We start from the raw sequence: 25,374 nt of genomic DNA, 5'->3' as shown, positions 1-25,374 counted from the left end.
TTACCGTATAAGCACCGAGAATTTTTGAACCTTAATAGCTAGAGACGTATATAAAACTTGGTTAGCAGTCTTTTATTATCCATGCGCAGATGAAATTTATCACAAAACCATTTGTAGCCTCATCACATAGCTCCTAAAGGAACAATCGGCTTAAAGCGAACTCATAATCGGTGCCATATAAAATAAAGCTAATATAGGAATGATTGGCTTATTTTAATTAATTATAGTACTGGGTACAGGGTAGTCAAGAGCCATTTCATAGTAATTTTGTGTTCTTTTTCAATTAAAATATTCTCTTTATACAACAGCTAAGTTGTACTTATACAAAGCGCAGTATATTATATTGTCAATCTCATCTATGTCTGATTTTTAATATCGTTATATGATAAATATTCTTCATTATTAATAAACATGTAAGCAAGATAAAACTTGCATATGTTATTGCTGACTTCATATAGAAATGAGTTTGAAATGTTTGCTTCTATCGTAAGTTATAGTTGAGCTAAAAATCATAGTTGTCTTCTCTTAAGCATTCTGTAAGAAGTTATTATTATTTGTGCATTAACTTAAGCTTACAACTGACTGACCCATTTATTTTAGAAAATATAATTTGCGAATGATCATGATGAAGATTTTTAATGGCTACTACCTGAGCACTTAATACATTAGATTTAAAGTGATTAGCGGCTGTTAATTCTAATTTGGCGCACCCTGTTTTATATTCAGCAACAATTGAGTTCGGCGCCTGCGTCGTAGGCGGCCCGAATCTTTGCGGCGCTGGTAAAAATTTGTGCTTCCGTTCACCGTCAGTCGATTGTGAACATTTGTAGTATAAAGAACGCTGAACGCGCGCAGCCAACCAGACATATAATTTTGTGCATGTACATGGAATGGATTAATTGTTGGATGGGGCAGAGCAGTTGATTGCACGCGTAAACAATGCCCCAAACGTAGTTTCGCGAGGACGCACATACAACGATTTGCAAAATTCACAAAGCGAATACAAATTATATCGAACAAATCAATTTGGTCCAAGCCAACGAACGGCCTGTGAGTGTTATGCTCAAAAAAAAAAAAAAGAAGTGAAATGGGTGCAAAGACCTAATATGTTAACATAATTTACGGTAATAACTTTTTTTTATCCTATTTAAAGTGCATTTTTCGAAAGACCTGTCAATTGAAGCCATGGAAAAGTCATTTTCGATAACGCCCTGGAAGTATGGATTGTTCACAACATGCGCCTTCCTTGTGGTAAGTTTCCTAAGCCATTACATCAAGGGTTATCCATCGACCCATTTGCAAGAGTAGACAAAATGTGGACAGAGGCCAGCAGCATGCTGCAAAAATCAATATTGCGCATGTCGTAATGTCAAGCGAGAAAGTACCAAAATAAAAATGTTATAAGAAAACACGTATGGCTAAAAATAGTGCACAGCTTGTTGCTTTTTGGCGTTTTCAGCACAAACATTGGAGGAGGGGAAATATAAACAAACTATGCTTTCTTGAGTAACAAAATGGAAGAAAAGGTCGCATTCTGGGGCCTCTCTCCAATAGCTTCAAATAGTGAACATAACTGAAATTTGAAACTGAAATGTGTTGATAAATATTGCTGCTTTAATTTTATAATTGTATAATAGGACTCATTATGACGACGTAAACAAACAGAAAGAGTTGAGGAAAGTGACTGAAAGTTAAATGAGTAGAAAAAGCAATTGCTTGAATTAAGTGCATATAGAGATTTATTTATATTCAGTGGTACTCTTAACGGTAAACTGTAGTCACAAAACATAATACAATAGTGAAATAACACAACTGAGCCAAATCAACAATTGACTCAAAAAACCACTCGAAAGTATGCAAGGCAGTCGAAACATAAATTACACCACACCCGCTCTTAAACTCAAATCCCGACTTCAGCTTAGCTCAACAGCAGGAGCACATCTCCAACTCCCCACTCAACTTGTGACACTGGCTAAGAGTGAGGTTAGGATGCCAGTAGAACAGCACCTTAAAAAGCTTAATGCCAGACTTGCCTGTTGTCTGTTGCCCATGCCTAAAACAAGTCATAGATGTGATAACGCGATCACTAATTCTTATTGGATATGTCAGGGTTCGGAAACATTGGACTGCTTAATGGAGAACATTGGATTACTTATTGGATAACATATGCGCACAATAAAACAGATTTCCTTCGTGATCGGGTACTTAAGTTGTAAGACAAAATTTCAACTGAGCTTGCAGGTTGTTGATTTAGACTCAACAGCTTTTTTTCTATGTCACTAAACAGCTGATTCCCAAAATATTTGACCAGGTCATGCGGCTCGAGTAAAAGCTCTCCACATCTCTCTTTATACGCACGGCGTTAATAGAGAAAAGCAAGGGTTATAAAATGATGTGTGATATCAAAATACATAACTGCTTAGTAGTTTTAGTGTTCGTTCATTTTTTGTCTTTCGCTTACACCGTCTTTATTTTGGGGTTTTTTTTTAATTCTCCTTTGATTTGTCTATTTGTTTAATTGGATAATTAGTCTTTCTGGCGATGTTAATTAATATCGCTTCAATATATAATTTCAGTTAATTTCTCATTTTAAATAACAAAGATTATTAAATAATATACTGTACCTTATACATATTATATAAGTATAAGTAAGTTATTAAAAACTTAGGTGTTCCTATTATTTTCAAGAGATCGCAAAATAATTATCCACTTTTTTTTCATTATAACCAGGGTAGTATAATTAGTTAATTTCTCGTAAATTAATTTCAGTTGAATCAGATATGTTATTGAGATTTGTTAGTCATAAATACTTACTTATGTTGGTAATAAAATTTTTTTCAAAGATGAGTGCGCGGATTAGCTTTAGTCGATATAATGAAACTAAATATTTCAATGTATTCTAAATTCTAGTACATATTTCTGTATGAAAATGTAAGTCTGTCTGTTTGTTCTTTGCGAGTATAGTTTAAACTCAATCAGGAAGTATTACAATGCTGTACTAAAATGTTGATTGAATTATGTATTACTTAAGTGGTTTTGGGAAATTCGCTTCGTAAGTGCTGTACAATGTGTATTAAAGATATAATCAAACTAAGATTTGACGTTCGTCTGCATTAACAATCTTGCCAAAATGTTTTATGTATTTACTAAGAAAGTGATTTGCTGTTTTCACAGGTATGTAATATTTTCTTCCTTTCCTGTGGTGTTGTCACCTGGGGCTCAGGCATGGCGGTGCACGGCGGCTATGGTGTAGCTCTATGTGGCGCAGCAATTTTCGGTGCGGCTTTTCTGGGTATCTATGTGGCCCTTAAGGAATCCTATAAGTACTCCATACATGTAAGATATGTTCACCTAAAAGATTATAAGAGTAATTTGACAACTATTCTGGCATTACAGTATTTAATAAGCACCGGACTTGTAGCTGTCTTGCTGGTGGTTTACTTTTTTACCTACATGTCCATGAAGGGAAAATTGGTGCATCAGTTCGAAGGGCGCATTAAAGACCTCTTTGAGCGTGCAACGGATCGGGACGATACAATGCGACCTATACACGCGCTTTTTGCCTGCTGTGGCGTGAATGGACCGCAGGACTATACGGGCGAACAGAATGGTGCTCTGCCAGCCAGTTGCTGTTATGCCTTTGACTGCACCGTGGAGGCGAACCTGTATACGCAAGGTTGCTCCACCAAGGCCGTAAATAATGTGAAAATACAGTCCGAAGTGAATTATTACATGACCATAGTGATCTTTTTGTTAGAAGTAAGTAATCACTTAAGGTTAAAAGTTTGCTTTCCACTATTCGCCTTATTTTTAAACTTAGCTACTGGGTCTGTTTGCTGGATACTTTATGGGAAAAGCACGCAAGATGATGAAGCTTAAGGAGGATGAGGCGCCCATCAACGAGGACTAGACAGTGTTATCACCTAACAAGGCGTACATTAATAAACTATTAACGTAGTCGTTAATTAATAAAGGCATGACTAGCATAATTTAGTAATAAATTACGAAATATACAAATTGATTAATTAAATTAGTTGATTTGCCAATTAAATAAATAAATACATCATACATACAATGCATTTCAAATGAGTCGCACAAAATGTATGGTAGAAATAAATTTCTTTTTCCAACAACTTGGCCACACTGGCAAATTTTTAACAGACACTCTCCGCATACTTGACATGAGCTCTGATAGTCATTCGCCTGCCGCCCGCCGAACGCGTCGGTTGCTATTGAAGCTGGGAGTGAAATTGCTGATGCCGGTATTTGCAATTCGCGAATATATAAATATAAAAAACTTCAGATTGTGACTCGGGTGTGAATATATTATCTATCCATCATGGGTTGTACGTCGGGCTGTTTAAAATTGTTTCTCAACATCTTAAACTCCATAAATATGGTAAGTAGCTATCCAAGCCAATTGGATAAATAACGGCATAGATATTTTAAATCTTATATGCGCTGCATACAAGTATACCAGAAATTTTGGACATATAGTATGTGCACCGATTTTGAAGACAGACAAACAAACAAATAAAATGATGAGACTACAATATATAAATAAATTTGCTCTACGTGCAAATCGTCGTCTCGTCTGTTTGATTATGTACTATATAGAGTATACATATAGTATGTACTCGTACACACCTGTAAAATGCAGCCTGCAACTCCTTCTTGTATCTGTTTCATAGGTGTAGTTTGTATGTCGCTTAGACTTTCTAATACTATACCCTTCACCTATTATATTAAACTTTCGGATACAAATGTATGTGTTTTTTTTTGCCAAATGTATACAAAGATATATGCCCGATTGTGAGATAAAAGAGCGAACGCTCTTGGGCATGAGTATGAAAAGAAGTCAAGTAAATATTCAAAATAAATGACAAACGAATGTACATAATTATATACGTATGTATGTATATGCATGCATATAAATAAATATGTTAATATTTCTGTTGTTTTTTCTCTCGTGTGCTTATGGTACAATTTTTTGAGTAATTTAAGGCTACAAATATAAAAATTTGAAAATTTTGTGATTGCAATTTGCTTAAAAAAAAGTAAACTTGTTCTAACATTTAACATTTCCCAGTAAGCTGGGAATTTTGGATCCCAGGCTTCACAATAATGGAATCGAAAGTTGTATGGCTTTAGTTGAAATTATAGTTACTTTTTGTTGACAAGAAATATATATATATATATATATATATATATATATATACTGATTTGACATGGTGGGTTCGACATGCTCTATTACAAATATACATATGTGACGGGTGAAGCTGAAGCAATTGAAACAGACTTAGAGCGGCAGTACACTTATAAAAAAAACACAAATAAATTTAAATATTTACACGTAGATTTTAAACATATACTTATTTATAAAGAACATTTTTTGAAAGTAATTTTCCAAACTATACAAAAACATTGAAACTAAAGTTAATAATAATGTAATTAAATATAATTAATTTAAAAAATTCAATTTATTTTGTATATTTTTCGTATTTGAAGCAGTAAATGAATATATATTTTGTTATATTTACGTTGTTAATATTCTATTTAAATACGAAAAATTTGAAACTTGAATATGAAAACATTCATTTCTAGTTTTACACATTTTGTGTTTTTTTGTACGTAATTAAAGAAAAACCTTAAACTTAAAGTTAAATGAAATTTCTTCCCAATTGTTAGAAAACCGAAGAAGACAAAAATAATCCATCAGTTGAATGTTGTTTTGTTAAAAAACAAAAAGTTAATAATTGTTTCAATTAATGTCTATCAGTACATTTGTATCATTAATTTCAATTAATTGGGCTTGTGTTTTATTGTTAAAAAAGCAAATTAAGCCCACGTTCAAGTCATGATAATATTGCGAACATTGACTTACAAAAGTTGTTTTTATAATTCGAATTTATTTGAACCATTTCTTGTTTTTGCAGCTCGTGGGTTTCTTGTTGATAGCAGTTGCCACCATAAGTCTCGGGCAAGCACCTCCATTTTTTATATTATACTTCTATATTATTGGGGCCTTTGCCTTTGTAACATCGATTATCGGCTGCTGTGGCATATGTCGCGAGAGCGTGTGTCTGACAACGGCGGTAAGTGAACCAAGCGACTAAAGTACTTAAGTACATGCTAAAATAATTTTAGTAAAATTATATATGTACATTAATGCAAATATTTGTTTAGTATGCTGTTATGTTACTGGTTTACTTCGTTGTCCAACTGATGTGGGTATTTGGCTTTAAATTCGATGAGAACACCATTAAAAACTATGCGGCTAATGATGTCGAAAAAATATGGAATGAAGAGTTGGTGCATCCAGGTGCCATGAATGCAACACAACTCCTGGTAAGTGCAGAAGAGAGTGTATTAGGACTATTCTGTTTCATGTCCTTTTTGAATTTATCGACAGTTCGATTGTTGCGGCCGCAATGGTCCCGGCGACTATTCAGCCATTAATCGAGACACCCTGCCATCCAGCTGCTATCCCAACAACGAGATCGGCGATTTGCCACCTTTTACCAAAGGATGCGTCCAGGCAGTGAGCGAGTCCTATTTGTCCACCTTTAAATACTCAAGTAGCAGCGAATGGCTTGAAATTATTTTTTCGGTGCGTACTCCCATTGTTTTGTTCTTTTATAACGATGGTTTTTTTCTAATGATTGTTCCTTTTTATACACAGGCTATTATGTGTTTGGCTGCATTCTACTTGGTGCGACGTTTCCGCAAGGATCGCAGACGGTACCATTATTAGAACCAGAGAAAGACCTCCTTCCAGTGTTATTATACATTTAAAGCTAGCGTGTCGAATTGAATCAAATTATTGAAAAAAAATATAATGAAAAATTAAAGCAAATAAATTGTTACTGGTCCTTAGTGATATACAGGGATATACACTCGGAGTCACTGTTTATCTATAGGACCCCAGCCATCTATCTAGGCATCAGAGACAAGGAATGGCGGACTTCTAGGAGAATATACCAATTGTGCCGCAGTTTCAGTTAAATTTAATGGGGTTACTAATAACACCTCGCCTGACAGCAACTTAAGCGAAGAAGCGTTAGTGGATGCTGTAACTCTCCAGAATACTTGTATATATATTAAAATATTTTTATTGCATTTCATGCAGATGTGTTCAAGAAATTTGATTAAATCGGTTTACCATATAATAAATACGCTATAGAAAAATTAAGCTTAATTTAAGGAGGAGGGGGAGACCGGGAATTGTATATATATGGAGAGTCTCTGGTATTCTACTTGCTTGTCTACAAGCATACTTATAACTGCCTTTAAGCCCGCATAATAGTAGTGCCTATATGATTTATGATTAACATCCAAATAGCGTTGATATTAATATATTAAACTAGCGATCCCAGCTTAGAAGTTAGCTTTTGTTGAAGTAAATAGGATTTTATTCCAGGATTTATTTATGTATAAGTTATTGATTGATTGGCAAAATTATACACTATAAATACAATGTTGATGAGAACAAAAATGTACAATGCAAGTTTTAGAGAAACTGGGTTCCTTATTTTTGCAAATTATATAAACCTAATCCGGTTTTCGTGGTTGATATAAATATACTATACGAACTTAATTATTAAACAATTAAGTCTATCTACAAAAACCTAAATCTAAAATCCGAATAAAACAATGCACAAAATATGGTTACGTAAATTTTAATGACTATATAGCCTGTATAGAAATAAGTATTTACATGGAAATGCAATTAAATTCCAAAGCAATGCTATCATTCATTCAGAATCAGCTGGCATCATTTTCTAAGCCAGTGCTCATGACGCAATTGAGTTCCATAAACTCTGGTGCGATCAATTTGTTTCAGGGGCCGAAGATGTACTGCCAAGTATCAGTGATAGTCGAATAATGCTCAGAACATGGCGCTCTCTGCGGACCACACTGGAGACGGATATTTGCGGAGAAACAGAAGGCAGACCACTTCACTTTATTTTGTTTCTAATACTTAGCTCATGTTTGTTGGGCCCTGTGTGTGAACCGAGTGTCGATTGCCCGACCACACTACGAGTAATACACCTAGAGAAATAAGTTAATGTATCATGTATAAATGAATATCACATTTTGATAAAATAAATAATTAAAAATATACCAATAATAATATCGACTGAGTTGTATCGTTATTTGTGCTTTAATTTTTAATTAAAAAATCAATAATATGGGAAATTGCAGGAAAATATATAATAATAACTAGGCAGTGTGTGTGAAATAAATAACACAAACTGGATTCTAAGTTGAATCGTTCTATCTAGTATACTTCCCCAGATGTTTGCGATCATACAGACAAACAAACGGATGGGCTGAAGGATGGTTATGGCTATATCGACTCGTCCTGTTATACTGATTAGTAATATAAATATTTTAGTGATCTGCCACGCCTCCCTCAGTATGTTACATGTGCATATTTTGCACTAAATCAGTTTATACTTTTACCCTTTGGGTATAAAGTATAATAAATTAATTTGGAACTTTGTGGTATCACTTAGTAATGCTGTTGTCGTTTTTATAGCCTGTACCCAAAGAGCAAAAGGCTAAACTAGTTTTGTATGTAACACAAAGAAGGATGATCAGGATGACAAGTCGAGTCGATATAGCCATGTTCGTCTGTCTGTCTGTCTGTCTGTCCGTCCGTCCGTCCGTCCGGCTGTATGAACGCAAGGATCTCAGCATGTACAAGAGCAAGAATTAACAAACTTGGTATGCAGATTCTCCTAAGTCCGAGAAAGGACGAGTTTTTTTCTCTTATGCACCCGTGAAATTCGTGTTTTTTGCATAACTTCCGTAATTTTTGGAATTTTGTAATAAAATGCTGTTGAAACTGTATTAAATCGTTTTTATTTAATTTCATTAATTAATTAAATGTTTTTAAATAAAAATTTACTCTGCTTTTCTTTTGGTGTACTCTGTCTCCGCTTTCGGCGCCCGCTATTAGTATATACTTTCTGTTTGATTGGCTTCTGAACAACGCTTGCCTCATTATTACTTTGGCTTTTGGTTATGGTTTTGAATTTGGTTTTGCTTTTCTGTTTTTTACACTTCGCGTAGTATGTGAGGTACAACAATTTTTTTTTTTGCGTTTGCTTTTGCCTTGTGTTTGTTTACTTTGTATTTTGTTTGTGTTGTTGTTGAGCGGCAAATGCAAATGCCGCCACTCTAAGACCGCCGTCATCAACGCACAGAGCTCCACAGCTCTATAGATGTATACATAGTTCAGTTCAGTTCGTTCGTGACCGTGGCCGTTGTTAGTTGTGTTTTGGGTTTTCAATACGCGAAGGCGATTTGTAATTTTGCTTTGTTTTTTAAACTGTTGCTCGTGCCAGTTGTTTGCTCGACAGCATCGCGCTGCGTCAATTCAGAAATAATTCAGAATAAATAAAATAAGTACTTAATTTCGAAATGGGTTGCGCCACGGGCACTATTAAATACGCATTGTTTATATTCAATGCGCTATGGGCAGTAAGTACGAGTGTGCTGCTGAATTCAAAACCACAGTCTAGACTCTAGAGTGCAAAGTTGTCAATCATACATAAATACATACATACATATATATTTTTGAAGAATTTTCGAATGTGTTGGGCCTGAAAGTATTTTTGCATTTAAAGTCTATTCGATTCGTATTTCCGCAACTTTAAAAAATCGTTTAACACATAAGAGAAGCGACACCTGATAGATGATATCATCTGTTAGATACATACTATACATACATATATCAGCGTGTAAACATACATATGCGTGTTTAGTTTATGACTATTATGCATACATATGTACATATATACTTATGTACAAGTATATATTTATACGCATGGCTTTTGTTGCTCTTTTTCAAGTTTGGTGTCGCCTATTGTCTGTGGTTTTCGCCTTTGCATTCTTTGAGCCAGAGCGAAAGCTTGTTAACCAGAAACCCAACGACGTCATGCATTTAGATTTAATATAATACTCGTAATTTTGAAAATAAAAATAGAAACCGGCTCAGACAATGCGCTGAGATGCGTACAGTGGTGATGATAATGTCCAAGATTGTTGTTAGACAACTAGAATAGTCATGTTCTGCCTTAGAATCAAAAATTATTCAAGTTATAAACGGGTATATATGTATTTGTAAGACCTTGAAAAATTTAATTTTTTTTTTGCAAAAAAAAAAAAAAGAAAAACGCCTATAGCCTTTTAAAAGAGCTAATCAAATTAGCAATTAAACGTTGGTGTCTGTTTTCATGCACAACAACTGACTGAACACATGTATATACCATATGTTTAATTATGACAAAATATTTCAAGATGTTAGGAATTATTGATTTAAATGTCCTGCAAACAGGATGTAGGCGTTAAAGCTTTAAGTATCCTAGTTAAATATTTTGAAGGAAATAATGCGTCAAAATAATGTAATTCCGACACATATACTTCTACATACATACATATGTATATACAAACATAATACGTAGCATATGTATCTATCCCGTAATGTCAAACTTCCGATAAGAAAACACCAGATGTTTTTGAATTTCGCTATAAATGACTACTAAAAGGTTTAACCCCTTTTTTCATATCGAAAACTATGAGTGTGCGAATCAAAATTAATGATAAAAATGAAATGTTTTTGTAGATACTTGGCATATTGGTCATTGGGCTTGGGGGCCTGGGCTGGGGCGCCATGCCCCAGACACACGCCATTAGCATCATTGTGCTCGGCTGCGTAATGTTGTTCATTTCATTTTTCGGCTGTTTTGGAGCTCTGCGGGAGTCATCGCGCTTGCTCTGGACGGTGAGTATTTAGTTGTTGTTCTCTAATTGCAAAAACAAATAATCTTCAAAACCTTATAAATGTGTATAAACTCGTTTATATACATACTTGCAGTATGCCACACTGTTGCTTGTGCTGCTCGTGCTAATTGTGGCCCAGATGTTCATTGGCACACGTGATGTTTTCAAGGAGTATGCCATTAAAACGGTCGAGGATTCGTGGGTGCAGGAGCTGACCACACCGGGCAGCATGAATCTCATACAGAAGACGGTATGCAAACAAAGTACATCATCTACATGATAAATCTACATCAATTAATGCTTTCCTTTTGCAGTACAACTGTTGTGGACGAAATGGGGCTGATGACTATGTAAAGATCGGCCGTTTGCCGCCATCAAGCTGCTGCAAGGATAGCAACTGCATTAACCCATTGAACTTATTTACCACCGGCTGTCTGACCAAAGTTGAGGACGCCTTTGCTGATGAAGCACAAACCAGACAATACTACGAATGGGGCATGCTGGGCTTTGATGTAAGTTGCATATGTTTTTTGCAATTTGAATGCGTTCTAATTGTTTCTATCGTTCTATCATTTTATAGTTAATCATACTGGTATTGGCCGTAATACTTGCCATACACTACACAAATCGGAGACGCCGCTATAACTATTAGTAAGCAGCCGCTTACTTAAGTCAATTCCTTTAAGTCTTACACTTAAGTGTAACCTGAACATTTTATTGTTAGCCTAACAACTTGTCACCAATGTACCTACATACGTTTAAAATTGAAGCACACATAGCAGTGTTTTGTGTCCACTTGCCAAGCAAACTAATGCCTCGAATAAACTACACTCATACTACTACTTATGTATGTACGAGTATATGTAACTAAAGTCATACTCAAAGATTGCCTTTCTAAGTATTAGCCACAAAGGGCACACGCATCTGCTGCCCAATTCATCCGTCGATTCGCTGACTCATGCCGCTCCGTGCGCTTTCCACTTCATTAGAAAGCTTTTCAAATCAATTACGCAAACTAATCGAGAAACGTTTGAGGGAAAAGCGTCTCTCTCTCTCTCTCTCTTTTACAAGTAGTTTCATGTTTGAGCAGCAAACATAATTAAGCCCGAAAAGGGCGCGATTTCGGGTCTGGCTTTCGGTGGTAAACATTTCTATGGCGACCAGCTGCACAGAAGCGGAAAATGCGCGCCAACAAATGCAAGTAAACATGCGAGTGTACATACTTACATACTATACATACACGTATGCTTGTATGTATGCATATGTGTACATTTGTGAGTAAACAAAATTTGTTGTAGTTGCTGCCAGACATAACAACAACAAAGTGACATACAAACCGAAGTTGAACAGTAAAAGTCATGCGCGCCGTTAAGATGAGAACAACAACAAAAGCAACGAAAACGACAGCAACAACAAACACGCTGTATTACATTTGACAAAAATATGAACGGGCAGGCAGAGTGTGACGTCATCGCTTGGAGCACTGGCCGGCCTGCGCGAGCGCATTACGTCTCCAAATACTCGTATGCATGTACATATATGTATGTATGCATGTGTGTTTGTGAGTGCAAATGAGCTGGCTGGCCAGTTGTTTATTTGTCTCTGTCTTTTATTTTCTGAATGTGTAAAAAATAACAAACTTTTCTTCGTGTTCAGTTCGTAAGTGAACGCGAAACGAGCAAGTATTGCTGTCTAGAACAAAAATACAGAAAAGGGGAAGTTTCGTTAGCGTATACTTGTATTGCTCGTTGTTTCGAAAATAAGTGGCGCGCTTGTTATTGTCAAAAGTCAAAAGGTGAAGAAACTCTTAATCGCTTTGTTGTGCATGAATAAGGATCAACAAAATACTGACATTAATGCACACATTTCTGTAGACTTGAAAAGAAACGATAAAAATTACATTTGAAATTTCAATATTGTTTCTAAATATTTATTTAAAATTGTGTTTAGCATTCGCCGGATCCAATTGCAAAATGGGTTGTGCTACGACTAGTGTTAAAATCGCCTCCATCACACTGAATGTTATTTTGGCGGTAAGTTTTGTTTATGGTAATTGGAACCATATACATTTCTACGAGTAGATGCAACAACAACAAGAACATGAACTGGTTTAAATTTAAATATCATGCATTGTATTTCATTGAATAAATTACATTTTGAAAAGGAAAGGAAGCCACACACACAGGCATGATGTCACTAACTAAACACACTTGAAAACGAAAAACAAAAACAAATAAAATATTAATATAGTATGTATTTGAAAATTACCTAGTATGTGTGTGTAAATATAATTGTTTGCATAATGTATTAACCGACGTAAAAATGAATGGCAATTATTTGAATTTGTGTAAAAGGCAACCAAACAGACCAAAATTATAAAATATATTTGTGGCATTACAATAACCGCAAAATGTTCCTGAAAATGTTGGGGGCCTTGTTTCATTTTAAACAGATTTTGTCATTTCTCATGTTCAGACAGACACACAAACACCTGCAAATTTCCGTTGCTCGGCATTCACACACCAATCATTATCTCAGAGTCTTCAAATTGGACCTTGCGGTTGTTGTCGTCGGCTGGTCTGTGAAATGTTCTCCTCTAAATAAAATCGTGTACTTTGTTCCGACTAGTATAAGTAATAAGTAGCAGTTGAAATTGCCTCAAACAGGCACTTCATATGTGGGCGTTGCGCTTTCCAATTCCTTTCTTACTGATTGCCAGCGCTATCTGCCCGATGATGTCATACATTTCATTCGTGGTCTGACCTATTTACAGAGCCCTCAGCACCGCTAGCAGGGTGCGTTACAGTCCACAGGAAACCAATATGGGCCACCCCACCCTACATACTTCAATGGCAATGTCAACCCCTCGGAGAAAGCGCGATGTAATTGACAAATCAAGAGAGCAGTTAATTTATAGTCACAACTAGGGTACAGAAAAAATCACTAACATATTGCGTGTGCTGTCCGTCTGCATGTAATTAGACTTTTTATATTTTAATGAAAGACGCAAGTTCCATCTTGTGCTCATTTCATCTCATTTAAATGAGGGCTCTCCAAACGAAAACGAGCGCCGAAGACAACATACCCTCAAGGGATTAAAAGCCTTTGTTTAGAAAATGAAAAACTAGTTTTAAAAATTGAAATTTGTTGATGTTTGTTGCATTGATTGTTCTTGTAAAGGTCTTAGGATACTAATATTGAAATTGATTTGAATCTGATAATACACAAGTAGACAACATAGTATTAAACTTTCATTCTAATCGATTATATATTTTCATGTAGAATTATAAATAAAGTACTCACCTTTTATAATTTCTATAGCTAAGCGACTAAGACGTGTATATAATGAGGATAGCTTAGAGATTTCAATAGGTTACGACTCATAACGAAATAGTCCGCAGTAATCATAGGACAGACCTCACGCTCTACAAGAGCAGATCAATCGTATGGCTAAAGGAAATACATTCTAAAATAAGCTGTCTAGTATTCATTGTTTTAAAATTTAAAAGCTTTCTTCTTTAAAAAACATTGCTGAAGTGACTTTTGGGTCACGAGTATTGTTTTATGTTATATTTTAAAAAACTTTTTAGTATAGCATAGCCAGTTCTTTAATAAAAGACAACAATTTCTGATAGATTAAAAAAGTGTTACCTGCAACATCAGCAAAATATTTGAAATAAATTATTCATAATCATTTAATACCGATTAAAAAGACTTTGCAGTTCCTGTTTAATAGATGTTTATAAAAATAGTTTCCATGCATTACAAACTACATTGTCAAATGGTAATACACTCCTTAGGAAAGAGTAAAGGAACAGCTAATTTTCGTTGCCACGGTCACATCAGCGACAAATAATTGTTGCTTTGTTCTTATTAATGCCGTAGTTGTTGTTTTTGTTGCTCAATTGGCAGTTGATTGCATCATATCGGGCTCTTCCGTCCATGATATTCACGCTGGTTGCATTTCACAGATACTCGCGTTCGGCGCGATCGGATGGATCGCTTTCAATGCGGACTCGGAGAGCGAGGAATTCGTCATAGCCGCCTACATCACATGCTCGATTATTGTTGTATTTGCATTTCTGGGCATATTCGCAGCTATACGCGAATCGGTGTGCCTCGCTGTTACGGTACGTGACTGCGCCCTGAATTATGCCATGAATATTTTGAAACTCATTTGCTTTCGCAGAGCGCGGTGTTTTTGATTGTCTTGGCCATTCTGCAAATTATAAGCACCTGCATCTTTCTGCATAATCTCGACGTGAAGAGTGGCCAGACGGTGGTGGAGCAGGCCTGGCAGCACAACAATCTGGATGGCCTGCAGCAGAAATATGAGTGCTGTGGCAAGAGCAGTGCACAGGACTACATTTTGCTCAGCCAGCCAATTCCGCCGAGCTGCTATGTTGATCTGAAGCCTCTGACCGCCAATCTGTATCTGAGCGGCTGCATTGAGAAGGTACAGAGCTACTACGAAGCCGACAAACAGCGTTTCATAATCGTCTCCTGGGTGCTGGTAGCATTTGAGGTGAGTGTGAAACCATAACTAGAATCGGTGAATATTTTACTGATATCTATTCTATATGTTCTATTTGCAGTTGCTCTGCAGTCTGCTCGCCGTTCTTCTTGCCGTCAATTTCCGGAATAAGCAAAGGCGTATGCAATTTTAAGGGGCGTGGCTGCGTATAAAGGCCGCGATGAGAGTACAAAAGTGGAAGACGCACTAGACAGATCCATTTGAGATTAATGATGAGAAAACAATCAGATATGTGGCTTTTTCCAGATTCATTTTTGATGTCCATACCCTATTTTAGTCTCCTTAAACATATGAGATTCACTGGGCGATAGCGAATCGGAGTTTAAGTAACATGTTCTTACAAGTATTTTATTTGTGCTTTGCCTATTCGAGCACAAATGACATTATTAACCAAAACTACAATATAAAATAAACCTTAGAACGCAGTCATGTTATTTCATAGGCATTTTAAACTATTATACGAGTTAGTTAATTTATGCTTAAATATATATCTACATATATAAATATACAAATAAAAATGGTGTGCCTTTTGGGGAATTAGGTCATTTGGCTTTCGCATACACTAAGAATATTGGGCCGTCTGCACAGTGCTTTCAATTATCGAATGCCTAATTGTACAAGTATACCAAAATATATTGCGCATACGAGGCATGGTACGTGCCCCAATGCATTGATGGTACACAAGCGTCAGGTCCGCTCTGAGTTTTTAATGGTCTTTTGTTGAACTATTGTTTATTATAAAAACAAATGCGTCAAGCATTTTGTGTATGGCCATGGCCAAATCTAATGCCTGGTCGAAGAAAAATATACAATGTACGGATTTTATTCAACGTGGCTAGCGAACAACTTGTTGCTATTCGGGCACATTAGCCATTCAGTTTTTCATTTTGGCATGTGGGGTTAATTGTAGTTGTGTTTGTGGTTGAGGCGGCGCTTGCGGAAGCCGAACACGTACAATAGACGGTACGAAAATGGCCGCACAAATGTTGGCCCTAATAGTTCTGCAATCATAAATGAATGTTTTTATTTTATTACCCGCACCTAAATACGAGTCTTGGCATTAGACAATTTCGTTAGCCTATAGGTATAGTGTTGTTTTATCTTGCCGTTAAGAAGACTTTCCTATATCATCACTTCTTAGTTAAATGGGTTTTTATTTTTTATGTTGGTATACATAAGTTTTAAGAATTTGTATAATAAAATAATAATAAAACGGTAAAGTCATTCCGAAACACTATGCGAAATTTATAAATGGTACGATATCTTTTTTTATTTTTTATCTATTTATTTCATCGACAAACAATACAGTCGATGTAAAAGAAAAAGAAAACAAAAAATCAATACAAAAGAGAACTTAAACTAAAAAAAGTTATGGGAATAAAAAGCCTATAAAAATGACACAAATATCTAATAACAAATCCGACACGGTGGGGGAATTTTATTTGCCAAACGGCCAGCTATGATAAACAAAAGAATTATTGTTGTATGTGTGATTTTAACATCGATCTGTTCTAAAGTAAATAAAATAATGAAGTTTTAATTAGTTTGTTATAAAGTTGCTCTGCTTATAGATGGGACATGTCCACTTATCTAGTTTGTTATCTGTAATACATATGGAGTGTGCCATGCCTTTTTCTGCATGTTACATACATTTGTATACTCTTTGACTGTTCGGGTTATTATTATAATGAATTAAAATATTCAATAAAGGGGAACATCAACTGCTCTCACAATATTGGGCAACAAATTTTCAGAATTACGACCGGCTTGGAAAATAACAAATAGCGGGGATGTGGGACATTACAAAAACATGAAAACTTGTCCACTAAAGCGATTGGGAGACAGATTAGATTATTTGTAGAATTAGCACCGATATTGTTGTCCCAAAAATTATGTTAGAAAACAGTACAATACAGAGGACAACAACAACAGAGAAACCCGAAATTAGTTTTTTTTTTAATGGCATACATCTTTTTATCGCAAGTGCTAATTTTGTAGCACCGAGCTGCGATAAAAGTAAAATTAATTTAATTTGAATGCAGGCGACCATTACAAAAGTCGCCAAACTATATATGCAAGTTTTCCAAAGTACAAAAAAGACGAGCATTGTACTGTTGCATATTTATCGAAACATTTGAGATTCACGTAAATATACTTCAGAGTATTGGCTTATTTTTAAATTCCCACAACGCTACATTAAATACTCTTGTTAAATGCAATTGATTACAGAATCGAGTACACGGTATAGAAGAGAGGGAGAGTGGTGCTCAGGCATTCGATTCCTTTATTATTTTTGTGACCCAATTTCTTAGCAATGCGGCTACATTTTAAGATACATTTATTTGATTACTTTCTTGACCCAAATCATTGCCCTATTCATTTGGGGCATTACAAAAATTGGTGACCGTATTGTGCGATTATCTTGAAGGACAATAACTTTAATTGTCTACTTCATTTCTGCGATGAAGTAAAAGCTTTAGCACCACTTAATGCATTGTCAATAATTACCTTCAGTCTTAAAGCGGAACTAGTTAAAGGTCATGCAGACATAGGGGTATGTACATATGTATGTCTGGGTATTGCTCGCATAAAGCCACGCACGCTCTTTACTGATTTGGAAAGTGCTATCAAGCTTGCGAATGACAGTGAAAGCTCATGTGTCTGTAACGGAAATGCGTTCGCGCGCACACCACAAGCAACCGAAGAGACATAAAAAGCTTCGATGTCGTGACATCATTCCACCCACCACCTACCTAACAACAACAACAACGGCAAAAACAACTCGACAAAAACAACAGCAACTCGAAATATACGTTGATTTCTTTTGCAAAATGTGAAGCGAACTCAGAGCGTTACGCTGGCCTTTGGTGCGCGGCTATTATTTTCAAAAATTCTTAAATGCGCGTCGTTTAGTCGCACGTCAACGTTTCCAGCAAAAGGGCTGACATTAGTGCGAGGCCTAGTCACAAAGTGGCCAACAAGTTGACGGCGTAGCAGAGCAGCAATTTGTTCAACAAACAAATTACACAGGACCCTAGAGAGGGGGCTGGGGCATTATCGATTGATTGATAGCGAAACAGGAAAAAATAAACTCGTATATATAGAAAAATAAATAAATATGGCCTGTCGCATAACGTTTTTAAAGGCTATACTCATAATACTGAATGTGCTGCTATCGGTGCGTATACGTGATGTTTTGATTGACAATGAAATACTGATTTTTTCAAATACCTTGCAGCTAATTGGCGTGGCATTAATTGCGTTGTCTGTATTTGAGCTGAATAACACTACTCCTGGCAGTTTCGAGCACATCGCAGTGGTGGTGCAGATATTTGTTGGCTCCTTTGTGATTCTGACTTCGTTTCTGGGCTGCTTTGCCGCTGGCCGCATATCGTTGGGCCTAATTTGGAGCGTAAGTTGCTTGATCTACCAGGTGTGTGGAAACGTAAATAGCATTTGTTTACATCATGTTTCAGTATGTCATCTGTCTGGCCATTCTGCTGTCCCTGCAAATCTACATAATTGCCGCCGCACATTCCACGGACTACGTGCAGCGTGCGCGCAGTGATTATCTGGCCTTGTGGGCCGATCGTCGCCATAACTCCGAGCGTCTTGCCTACATCGAGCAGCGGGTAAGCTAAATTTCTAAATTTAAGAGCATTTTCCATCAGCTGCTGCTTGTTTGTAGTACACATGTTGCGGCAGCACCGGACCACAGGATTACATACTGCTGGGCAGTGGCATACCTCTGAACTGTTACAAGAATTTGGAGCGGTCGAGCAGTAATCTGTTTAGCGCCGGCTGCCTGGAGTCTGTGCAGGCACATGCCACCGATAATGTGACCAATGGCTTGATCATCAAGTGGCTCTTGTTCATTGTGGAGGTAAGTGGCTGGCGACCTTGACTGTCGCCCCTAGCCTACTATGTATACTTGAATATTGATATTTATGACTACAAATAGTTGAATGACATGAGAATTTAATGGCAGATTAAGCAGTCAAGGCTTGGCCAGAAATAGGCACTACTGTTTGTGCTTGAAAAATACATTTTAATAATTCACATTTTCTGTAATTTTCCAGATGACTTCACTCGGCATCGCCACTCACTTGGGCATCACAGTGCGCAACAAACTGCGTCGAGAGAGATTCTAAAAAGGGCTCTTCATCTACTTGTAGGGCATCCATACCAATAGCAAAGACCAAACACATTACTTTTTTATGTATTTTACACACAGTAGTACCTAGTTCTATATTATTGATATACTTGTAATCGTTTAATGCGACATTGTTAAAGTATTACAAAATAAATTGTGTGTTTCAAGAACAACAAAGAGCATGAAAGCTTTCATAGCGACGCCGCCACCGCCACCGCCACAGCCGCCAAGTAAACGAAAAGCTCGTAAACATTCCAATAAAAAAATTTGCCATGTTCCAAATAATATTTATTTTATACTCGTACACACTATAGTATATGGTATGTATGCATACCTGTGAGTAAGTGTGTGGATGTGGATATGGCAGTCTACTCTAAAGACGCATATAAATATACAAAATGAAACTGTTGGGAGGCACAGCCGCTGGTTTTGTCTCTTGAGTAACGAGCAACAGCCACTCAGTGGATGTGTAAACATTTCGCTGTTTCCTTAAGTTGGCCAAATTCTCTTGTCAGCAGGCGAAAACATTAACGGTTTGGTCACTAAACCGCGCGCGTCGTTCGATCGCCACAAGTGGAGAACAACAAACTGAAAATTATTGCGAATTTCATTTGAAGGCGTGCTGTGTCTGTGTCCCGATCGTACAATATACAATCGGATAAGTGAAATATTACCAAGTGTCCTAACTAATTTAATCACTGTGCAAATTATTCAACGATTAATTACTTGTTAATATTAAATTAAGTGCGAGGCAAAACAGTAAAGTATGACGGCGGCACGAGTTTGCTTGCAATGGACCGTGGTCGTCTTTAATGTCTTGACTTTGGTAAGAATAAAGCTACATATATTCGGACTTCTCATTCGACAACTGAAGGTTATTCAATTAAGCTTGTCATAGGCAGCAAAACCGTAGTCTGCACCCTAAAAGTATGCAGTTTCTAATTAAATTTGCATTACATTGTCATTCAAAGGTTAAATATTGTAGAAACATTGCGAAAGATAACGCAGATGCGATTCTTTAACTTTATTTGGAATAGTTACAAATGCATTTAATTTACACTTAAAATTGTTTAAAATATGACAATTACTCTGAAATACATACAAATATATCTGAGCCGTCCACACATCTATTACTTGTTTGTAGAAAAATCCAACAATAGATTCGACGTATGCGTCATCATGAATTGGGACGATATTATTTATGGAATATAGCTAATATATTCGTATATGTAGCTGCCTAGCCTTATGGGTGTGTCTGTGATTTATCGAAAGTATTCGAAAGGACTTTAATCAGTTTTTACTTATTTTTTCCGGCATTTTATTGTATCCCATAATGCCAATCTGACTGCAACAAATCTTCCTTCTATTCTCGTGTGTCACTTGTCTTGCTGTCTTTTTGTCTTTTTGTGTCGTTCGCAAAGTAATTTTTTTTTTTTTATATATTTTTAAACATTTACTTGTTTTGGCTGATGATGTGAGAGCAGCGTATGCTTTTGTGTGTTTTAATGTTGTTGAACAAAAAATAAATAGTTTCTATTTTAGTCAAAGAGCGGTAAAAAAAACAAGGCATTTTATTATTTATAAGCAAATATTTGACGCGTCATCGCCCGTGCTTCAATGCTTTTCAATGATCAACTGTGTATATTAAGCTGCTAATTGTCTCAGATAATCGGTGGACTTGCCGTCGCGGCAGCTGTCTACGAATATCTATATTTCAGCGAGGGCTCTGTCGGGCACATAGATAAATGGCTGCAGCTGGGCGTGGCCGGGGCACTTATCTTGAGCGCCCTAATTGGCTGCACAGGCGCATCTGTGGCATCAATTAAAGTGCTGGTGCTGGTGAGTGTGTCTCTCCATTACTTGAAATGTGAGTGATGGCCATTTAAATCTGAAAATATCTATGGCAGTATATTATCTTGCTACTGGTGATGATTTGCGCTCACATTTGGAAGTTGGCGCACTACAGTGAGTCAAAACAGTTGGCAGCCACTGAGGTGTATGTGATCGCCACCTGGATGCAGGAACTGGAGAGGCCAGGCGCCATGAATCAGATGCAGCAAGAGGTAGAACAAAGTCTCAAATATTGTGTTTCCCATTTGCTAACGAACTGTCTTGATGGAAGTAGTATGAATGCTGCGGAGACAAGCGCTTCACGGACTACACAAGTTTGGGCTTAAAGGTGCCGAAAAGCTGTTTCCACACCGAAGATGGACTGCACGCCCTCTATCCCTATACGGAGGGCTGCATGGTGGCCGTCAAGCGGGTCTACCTACAAATCTATCGATACGAAAAGTGGGTGCACTGTGGATTAATGGCATACGAGGTATACTATAAATCCCTCTCTAGAGTAAAACTCATAATTTATACAAATTTCCAATTACGCTTTACAGATTCTGGGCATTGTCTTGGCAATAACGCTGTGCTGTCAATTGACAAACAAGACACGTCGCTATAATTATTAGATTTACTAGATTTCCATTGTTGTTAAGTGACTTGATTATATGAATATAATTTCATGAAGAATACCATAAAGGTATAAAATATGATCAAAATGAGGCTTTAGAGGAAATGCAGTTACTAGTAGATTGGTGTTTTTTAATATTTCTTTTAAGAAATGCGGGTTTTCAAAAAATGTATGCAATGTTACGCATACGCCATGTTGTGCGGTCAATACAAAACAGCAACTGATAGCTATTTTTTTTACTTCTTATTTATATATGCGAGTATTTGGTGTTTTATAGTTTCGTTCATTAGGTGTGTTTTTGCTTGTAATACGAGTCATAGCTATTTTGTTCTGATTATTTGCGATTAGCCTTGTCAACGTTGTAGCTGAAAGTTTCTGCACTTGCCAAGAACTCCTTTAAATAAGAATTTACTTTTGTTTGGATTACCTCTTCTGGCTTTTTGTTTACAACATTTTGTCAGTTTGGTCATAATTATGAGTAAATAATTCATAATTAGTAAAAATTAGGTCTACCTAAAATATAGTTGTACTATCTTTAAAATGACAAAAATACAGTTAATTTCCCAAATCAGCAATCTCTATCACAGGCAATGTTCTTTAGTTTTTCCAACACATGTAATTAATATAAGAATACAAATTTATTTGAATTGAGTTTGAGAGATATACTCGTTTTCTGGAAGCCTATGCAGCTTAAAAATTCTTCCATTCAATAAATACGAACCATATGGAGGCATGTAAAAGGGTAAAAGTTTATTACTGCATAGGGATTCGATTTCAAATCAAACTCACTCAGTCCAGTTCCGAATACGAATCATGGTACATGTCGAGTGCACTCGTGGATCAGTATATTGAATTCTTTAATGATTCATTTGTTACTTATTTGTTTTTAAATATGTGTATACAGAAGATATTGGCATTCTTTAACCAAATTGATGACTCAACCATAACTTTGAGTTCCAATAGGAGCCTATTTAACATTTAAGAGCTTTCTGCAAAGCGTTTTCAAAATATTTGCAAGTGCAGTTGCTAAATTGTTATGATGTAGATATTAAGATACAGACGCACATTTCGTGTTAGTCTTTATTTAAAATCTATCCTGAGTTGGACAATTATTACATTTTTTAAAATATTATATAGTTTTCAATTTCAATTACTTCTAAACTATTTAAAGACTACGAAAGGGCGAGGTCGAGCAGAAGGGTCCCTCTTCACGCGCCTGAGGTGTTGGCTGTTGGCCGCCGTTGAGAGCCGCTGGAAACTTTGTTATCGTAAGTCCAGGCTGGTTTCAGTTCCTCCAAGTAGATCAGGCAGGCAGGAGATCTTACCTGGTATTGAGGGACTTTCTCTTGGTCGTTATATGGGAATGCCAGGTGCGTCGCCTATCCAGACTGAGTCCCAGGTACCATGCTGAGTTATTGTTTTGCATAAATTTTATTTTGTCCCTTAATTTCGTTAAAATTGTTGGAAGACCTAATGCCAGTTGAAATTATCCGATGTCCCAGAGTCATCACAAATTTGTGAATATCGTTGGATTCGAAATACAATTATGTGTACAGAACTTGTTTGCAGCGATCATCAATCACCTTTTTTTGGGTTAAATGTATTTGAAAACCGCTTTCTAAAGAGTTTTCTTTTTTAGCCTATGGAAATTCATAACCTACTCTTATTCATACTACTATAACTTAGCTGAATACAATTAATTATATGTATACTTATGACGTGTGTTACAATGAAGCTTGATATCAACTCAAACTTCCTGTGCCAGCAGCAGGGGCGTCCGTGAGTTCACGTGATTTGCACGAGGCTCACGACGAACCCCGGGCGGCACTTGGTGCAGTGACCGTCGCTGTTGCTGGCGCAGCTTGTAGAGTAAAATGCTGAGGGCAATGGTCTGTGTGAGTATGAAGAGCTGTAAAGGGCAGTAAAAATATCATTTGGAATGTCAGTGCACTGGCACTGCCGGCCCCTCTTTGTCAACTACCTACCTCAAGGCCAACGATGAACCACATGAAGACCTTATCACGTCGCTGTATATACCGTTGGCTGCTGTCCAAAGACGCCAGGCAGCCGCGCGTGTAAAGCTTGGTTGTGGCGCCAGAGCTCTTCTGCTTCAGCGGCTGATAACAGCTGGCGGGTATTTGCATATGTAAGAGCTGATAATCAGCCGCATTGTTGTAGCCACAACAGTGTTGCTATATATGGGACAAAGGGTATTTGTTAAACACATACTTATGTAAAGGGATATGTATAGTAATACTCATTAAAAAGCTGTCTTAGAAGTTTGCAAACAGCATTTTTTCTTTAACTTGAAAAATACAGAATTTGGTAGTGCTTTGAAAATTGTTGAAGGAAGTGCATCTTTTTAATTGAATCTAAGAAATTATATATTTAATATTGGCTTCCTTTATGGGAATTAACAGATCTGTAGTTTTTCAATGACCAACAAAAGCAAATCGTGAAAACTTTGCTCATCAAATTAATTCATAATTCTTGCATTTCTCTAATACATACTATACTTCTATATTCGAAAGAAGTCATAAGTTGTAAGTGATTAGAAAAACTTTAAAATTTCAATTCGATTATCTTGCTTTAAGGGCTTTACAAAAATAATACTTTTAACACAAATTGAATAGTGGTTATCATTATGCTGATACTAAATAAAGAATGACCAATAAAGCACGTACAAGTGCTTAATTTTATATTTTCGAATAAAGATTGTATTTTATTTCTTTAACCCACCTGTGCCTCATATTGCTGCATCAGCTGCGGCTGCGTCCCCACACGATACCAGGCATGATCCAACTGGCGCAAGGCGCTACTATATCGAGTGTGAGGCTGATAGCTGCGCACCTGGATATATTCCACTCCAAGGACGATGAGTATAAAGCAGGTGAACTGTATGATTGATGGACAATTGCTCTCAATATGCAAAATACAAGTACAATCTGCTTTTGTTACTCACAATTATGTTGACACTCAACAGGTTGCACACCAGTCCATAACAGCCAAATATCACGATTATGCAAATTGAGGCGCCCAGCACAATACTCTCGATGAAATAGGTGTGTTCCGGCGTATTGGGCTCGGCCATTTGTAGGCCTAGACCTGCGCCAGACATGATGCCTATAGCGAGCATCTGTACGAGTATATGAGAAAGAGCGGAAACTATACTCGCATTCCCATTTACTTGATAGAGATTTCCACAATCGTATAAGTGCCAGTTGTTTTCCCGCCGACTTACCATATACAAGAGATTGGACAGCAGTCCCGTGTACTTGATTGTATTGTAGACAATGTTCATGTTGGGGGCTTCAGTGCGCTTGTGGCTGCAATTGCTAAAGACACGCCAAATTTAACGAATTGGATGCCGCGGCATTGGGGCAGCAACCTTTACAGATGATAAGCTACGAGCATCACCGGCTGCTCTACATA

The 25,374-nt window shown here is 36.7% G+C and overlaps 7 protein-coding genes across 7 annotated transcripts; 6 read left to right on the top strand and 1 right to left on the bottom strand.

Annotated features, from left to right (window-relative positions):
- Nucleotides 1-824: 824 nt before the first annotated feature.
- Nucleotides 825-4,079, top strand: LOC115633693 (23 kDa integral membrane protein). Its single transcript, XM_030531149.1, has 5 exons — nt 825-1,050; nt 1,154-1,251; nt 3,175-3,336; nt 3,397-3,759; nt 3,821-4,079. Exons 2-5 carry the CDS (start codon nt 1,186-1,188, stop codon nt 3,908-3,910), a joined length of 681 nt encoding a protein of 226 aa, XP_030387009.1. The 5' UTR covers nt 825-1,050; nt 1,154-1,185; the 3' UTR covers nt 3,911-4,079.
- A 136-nt stretch (nt 4,080-4,215) lies between these two features.
- Nucleotides 4,216-6,902, top strand: LOC115634178 (23 kDa integral membrane protein). The gene is made up of 5 exons (XM_030531764.1): nt 4,216-4,399; nt 5,937-6,095; nt 6,187-6,348; nt 6,413-6,610; nt 6,683-6,902. The coding sequence occupies exons 1-5, from the start codon at nt 4,340-4,342 to the stop codon at nt 6,752-6,754; spliced, it is 651 nt and encodes a 216-aa protein (XP_030387624.1). The 5' UTR covers nt 4,216-4,339; the 3' UTR covers nt 6,755-6,902.
- Nucleotides 6,903-9,294: 2,392 nt separating this feature from the next.
- On the top strand, nt 9,295-11,675 carry LOC115634043 (protein late bloomer). The gene is made up of 5 exons (XM_030531587.1): nt 9,295-9,489; nt 10,634-10,792; nt 10,886-11,041; nt 11,106-11,303; nt 11,372-11,675. The coding sequence occupies exons 1-5, from the start codon at nt 9,430-9,432 to the stop codon at nt 11,441-11,443; spliced, it is 645 nt and encodes a 214-aa protein (XP_030387447.1). The 5' UTR covers nt 9,295-9,429; the 3' UTR covers nt 11,444-11,675.
- A 791-nt stretch (nt 11,676-12,466) lies between these two features.
- LOC115634061 (protein late bloomer) lies at nt 12,467-15,761 on the top strand. Its single transcript, XM_030531605.1, has 5 exons — nt 12,467-12,586; nt 12,742-12,824; nt 14,763-14,921; nt 14,981-15,316; nt 15,387-15,761. The coding sequence occupies exons 2-5, from the start codon at nt 12,765-12,767 to the stop codon at nt 15,456-15,458; spliced, it is 627 nt and encodes a 208-aa protein (XP_030387465.1). The 5' UTR covers nt 12,467-12,586; nt 12,742-12,764; the 3' UTR covers nt 15,459-15,761.
- A 2,569-nt stretch (nt 15,762-18,330) lies between these two features.
- Nucleotides 18,331-19,651, top strand: LOC115634373 (protein late bloomer). The gene is made up of 5 exons (XM_030532051.1): nt 18,331-18,503; nt 18,564-18,737; nt 18,802-18,957; nt 19,014-19,208; nt 19,405-19,651. The coding sequence occupies exons 1-5, from the start codon at nt 18,444-18,446 to the stop codon at nt 19,474-19,476; spliced, it is 657 nt and encodes a 218-aa protein (XP_030387911.1). The 5' UTR covers nt 18,331-18,443; the 3' UTR covers nt 19,477-19,651.
- Nucleotides 19,652-20,218: 567 nt separating this feature from the next.
- Nucleotides 20,219-21,971, top strand: LOC115634419 (protein late bloomer). Its single transcript, XM_030532126.1, has 5 exons — nt 20,219-20,304; nt 21,144-21,317; nt 21,386-21,541; nt 21,604-21,801; nt 21,869-21,971. Exons 1-5 carry the CDS (start codon nt 20,245-20,247, stop codon nt 21,938-21,940), a joined length of 660 nt encoding a protein of 219 aa, XP_030387986.1. The 5' UTR covers nt 20,219-20,244; the 3' UTR covers nt 21,941-21,971.
- A 1,718-nt stretch (nt 21,972-23,689) lies between these two features.
- On the bottom strand, nt 23,690-25,243 carry LOC115624611 (protein late bloomer). Its single transcript, XM_030519398.1, has 5 exons — nt 25,184-25,243; nt 24,905-25,078; nt 24,682-24,837; nt 23,928-24,134; nt 23,690-23,851 (listed from the first exon to the last, which is right to left on the bottom strand). Exons 1-5 carry the CDS (start codon nt 25,241-25,243, stop codon nt 23,690-23,692), a joined length of 759 nt encoding a protein of 252 aa, XP_030375258.1.
- Between the last annotated feature and the right edge of the window lie 131 nt (nt 25,244-25,374).

The sequence above is a fragment of the Scaptodrosophila lebanonensis genome, unplaced genomic scaffold (genome assembly GCF_003285725.1).
Source record: "Scaptodrosophila lebanonensis strain 11010-0011.00,11010-0021.00 unplaced genomic scaffold, SlebRS2 tig00000001-arrow-pilon, whole genome shotgun sequence".
NCBI classification, from domain to species: Eukaryota; Metazoa; Arthropoda; class Insecta; order Diptera; family Drosophilidae; genus Scaptodrosophila; species Scaptodrosophila lebanonensis.
This window is presented reverse-complemented; position numbering and strand designations above follow the sequence as displayed.